Source organism: Kogia breviceps, chromosome 6, assembly GCF_026419965.1.
Source record: "Kogia breviceps isolate mKogBre1 chromosome 6, mKogBre1 haplotype 1, whole genome shotgun sequence".
Lineage (NCBI taxonomy): Eukaryota > Metazoa > Chordata > Mammalia > Artiodactyla > Physeteridae > Kogia > Kogia breviceps.
The window spans coordinates 76,745,839-76,750,201 of NC_081315.1; the positions used below are offsets into that span (position 1 = coordinate 76,745,839).

At 39.3% G+C, this 4,363-nt stretch overlaps 1 protein-coding gene across 1 annotated transcript; it reads right to left on the reverse strand.

Moving 5' to 3' along the window:
* Nucleotides 1-1,724: 1,724 nt before the first annotated feature.
* LOC131758964 (aprataxin and PNK-like factor) lies at nucleotides 1,725-3,968 on the reverse strand. Its single transcript, XM_059067668.2, is given in 5 exon segments — nucleotides 1,725-2,005; nucleotides 2,121-2,154; nucleotides 2,688-3,195; nucleotides 3,197-3,716; nucleotides 3,719-3,968. Coding segments are annotated over 5 exon segments (1,527 nt in total). The 3' UTR covers nucleotides 1,725-1,790.
* Nucleotides 3,969-4,363: the final 395 nt, after the last annotated feature.

Consider the following 4,363-nt stretch of genomic DNA (forward strand, 5'->3'; position numbering starts at 1 on the left):
AAGATCCCACATGCCGCGGAGCGGCTAGGCCCATGAGCCATGGCTGCTGAGCCTGTGTGTCCGGAGCCTGTGCTCTGCAATGGGAGAGGCCACAACAGTGAGAGGCCTGCGTACCACTAAAAAAAAAAAAAAAATCTTCCAAAAACCAAAAGCCCAGGACCAGGCGAATTCTATCAAACATTTAGAGAAGAGCTAACACCTATCCTTCTCAAGCTCTTCCAAAATATAGCAGAGGGAGGAACACTCCCAAACTCATTCTATGAGGCCACCATCACCCTGATACCAAAACCAGACAAAGATGCCATAAAGAAAGAAAACTACAGGCCAATATCACTGATGAACACAGATGCAAAAACCCTCAACAAAATACTAGCAAACAGAATCTAATAGCACGTTAAAAGGATCATACACCATGATCAAGTGGGGTTTATCCCAGGATTGCAAGGATTCTTCAATATACGAAAATCAATCAATGTGATACACGATATTAACAAATTGAAGGAGAAAAACCATATGATCATCTCAAACTATGCAGAGAAAGCTTTTGACAAAATTCAACACCCATTTTTGATAAAAAACCCTCCAGAAAGTAGGCACAGAGGGAACTTTCCTCAACATAATAAAGGCCATAAATGACAAACCCACAGCCAACATCGTTGTCAATGGTGAAAAACTGAGACCATTTCCACTAAGATCAGGAACAAGACAAGGTTGCCCACTCTCACCATTATTCAACATAGTTTTGGAAGTTTTAGCCACAGCAGTCAGAGAAGAAGAAGAAATCCAAATCGGAAAAGAAGAAGTAAAGCTGTCACTGTTTGCAGATGACATGATACTATACATAGAGAATCCTAAAGATGCTACCAGAAAACTACTAGAGCTAATCAATGAATTTGGTAAAGTAGCAGGATAATAAATTAATGCACAGAAATTTATTGCATTCCTATACACTAACGATGAAAAATCTGAAGGAGAAATTAAGGAAACACTCCCAGTTACCATTGCAACAAAAAGAATAAAATACCTAGGAATAAACCTACCTAAGGAGATAAAAAACCTGTATGCTGAAAACTACAAGACACTGATGAAAGAAATTAAAGTTGATACAAAGAGATGGAGAGATATACCATGTTCTTGGATCGGAAGAATCAACATTGTGAAAATGACTATACTACCCAATGCAATCTAAAGATTCAATGCAATCCCTATCAAACTACCAATGGCACTTTTCACAGAACTAGAACAAAAAAATTCACAATTCGTATGGAACCACAAAAGACCCCGAATAGCCAAAGCAATCTTGAGAAACAAAAACGGAGCTGGAGGAATCAGGCTCCCTGACTTCAGACAAAGCTACAGTAATCAAGACAGTATGGTACTGGCACAAAAACAGAAATATAGATCAATGGAACAGGATTGAAAGCCCAGAGATAAACCCACACACATATGGTCACTTATTTGTGTGTGTATGTGTGTGTGCAACCTATGGCTTTTACTTTTATTGTAAACACAGAAAGTACATGAAAAGTATCAATTATTACTTTTTAACTCTCTGTCTGCTTATTATTTCCAGATGCTTTAAATAGGATAGAAAAAGCAAAGCAACAAAACAAATTCCATCCACTACACTGAAGGTTGACATTTCAGTGTTTCACCTGTAAAGAGTTAATAGTAAAGTCATAACTATAAAAAGAAGGAAAACAATTATCATTTAAGTGCTTCCTTAGTTCCTGAATTATTTTTCCACAAAGAAATGGTAAATATGAGCCATATATTACTGCAGAGAAGAGTTACTTTTTTCTTTTCATAAACTTTTTCACTTCTTTCAAAAGCCCTTCCATATCTTCCTTTTCTAGGTCTTCCTTTCCTGGTTCCCAGTCGGAATCTTCATCTGTTGGCTCATATTCTTCTTCCTCATCATCTATAACGCTGTCATTCAGGTTGTACTTGCTGGGTTGCCCAACATTGTCATCTTCATCTGAAATGTTTCTCATTGGAAAATGCTCTGAATCAATGCACCTGTTGATCTCAATTATTTCATGATTTCCTGAATCGTGGGAATAATCTCAGGAGGCATGGTTCTGAAATAAATATGATTAGCACCTAACCTGGAAATGTACTATGTCTATATTCTATCTTGTGCTGGGGATTCTTCTTTAAGAAAAAAAAAGGGGAGGGGGAGAGAAAGAAAGCAAATATAAGATCTAGTTTGACAATCACTGAAAAAGAATAGGACTATTTAAATTAAACTAGAGCACTCACTAACCTATGAATAAAATTAGCAGTAAACCTCTTATTGAAAAGCATTTGCTTTGTTATTGTTGTTGCTGTTAACTATGGCCACCATGCTGTACAAAGCATTTGCTTTTTAATTACATTTACTGAGTGCCTACTCCATGCCAAGCATAATTCTAGATGCAAAGACAGAGTGATGAACCAGATAAAGTGCTGCCCTCATGACTGACATTCTACAGAAAGGCAGTATGAGACAAATAAAATATATTACAATATACTGTATTTCTAAAATGTCAATGCCATATATCACATATATAAATATATGAGGTAAATTAGTATATAACACAAAATATCAAATTGTGTGTGTGTGTGTAATATCTAAAAGGATACTTCTAAGGCTCTTCTAGAATCCAAAGACAAAAGCATGTAAGTCATGTCTCTCCAAAGAACACCAATCAACTATAAAAAGATGCTTCATAGGGACATTTGGGCCGGTCATCAGCCTCACCTTGACACGTGATGTGTACACCTCCATAATCACTATCACTAGGGTGACTGACATGTTGAAAATGGACAGGATTCTTCCTGTAGCAGTTTGCCCCATACATGCAGGATGTCCTCTTGACCTTATTTTCTTCAGAACCCTGTGGAACTGAACCAGCTGCCTTTGCATGCAAAGTTTCAGGATTGGAGGGATCAGAGCCAGACTCAGGATGAGATCTTTCAGGCTCGTCATGAAAGGACTTGCCTTGGGCACTCAAACAACTCTCAGAACAACTCCTCGCCTTGCTGTCTTTATTTGGTGTTCCCTTAGTGGTGATTTTATGTTCAGGAACCTTACTAAGTTCCTCTACTGGGATTTCATTTCTCTGTGCATAAGCCTTCATGTTATTTACCTCTGTGTTATCTAACGTGATTGCAGAAAATGACTGTGACATTTCCTTGGATGAAATGATAGACTTCCTTGTCAGCATTTTTGCACTTTTTTCCTGTGTCTTGCTCTGCTGATATACTTTCTGTACTTCCTGATGAAATTAATCGCTTTCTTCCTTGCTGTGTGATGTTTACTTGGGTTTTGTCTTTGCAGATTCCTTCTTTTCCACTTTCCCGGATTACATTATTATCTCCATTGATGACTGGTACTGAAAGATTCTGATCACTTAGATTTTCTGTTAACATCCACGCTGGAAGGATTCTCTTCCTCTGGGAAGGGTTTGGTTGTTGCTTACTCAAGTCTCTACTTTCATCTAGGAAAGACATACTATTTGCAGCGGTCTGGGTCTTTCCTATTTCTGTGCTTCTTTCCAGCTGTGGGGCACCAGGTGTCTCATCAGGCAAATCAATCGAGGAAGATTTTGATGTTTCATTCAATATATCATCTTCATCAAGTGTTTGACTGTTTCTTAAATTATATTCCACTTCCATTTCAGAATGTGTAGACAAAACACGGAAAATGTATTTGTCAACTAATAAAGAAAACTATCTCCAGGATTCAACCAGTGACATAGATTTGTCTTCAATGGTAAGAGCTGGCTTTTCTCAGAAGACTGATAAAAGCATGGATTTGTATGTATCGGTTTGATTCGAAGCTCACCACCCACCATTTCAAGAATGGCATGTCTTCTGGACACTCTCTTATCTGTTATTCCCAGCAGCGGTCCGCGGCCAATCACCGGCACCAAGGCCACCCAAGGGCTGCCGTCCTGCGGCTGCAGCTCAAAGACCTGGGACATGGTGGCGAGGATCAGACCCCTTCGCGAGGAGCCGGACATTGCAACCATTTCCGCCTTCCATGGACAGGAGCGGGACCTACGCAGGCCCCCAGAAAACACGGGGGAGGTGGAGCAAAGACTGCCCCTGAGTGTGACCAGGCCGCATGGAGCTGGGGCCCCAGCACCTGGTCACTTATTTTTGATAAAGGAGGGAAGAATATACAGTGGAGAAAAGACAGACTCTTCAATAAGTGGTGCTGGGAAAACTGGACTACATGTAAAAGAATGAAATTAGAACACTCCCTAACACCATACAGAAAATAAACTCAAAATGGATTAAAGACCTAAATGTAAGGCCAGAGACTATAAAACTCTTTAGAGGAAAACATAGGCAGAACACTCTATGACATAAATCA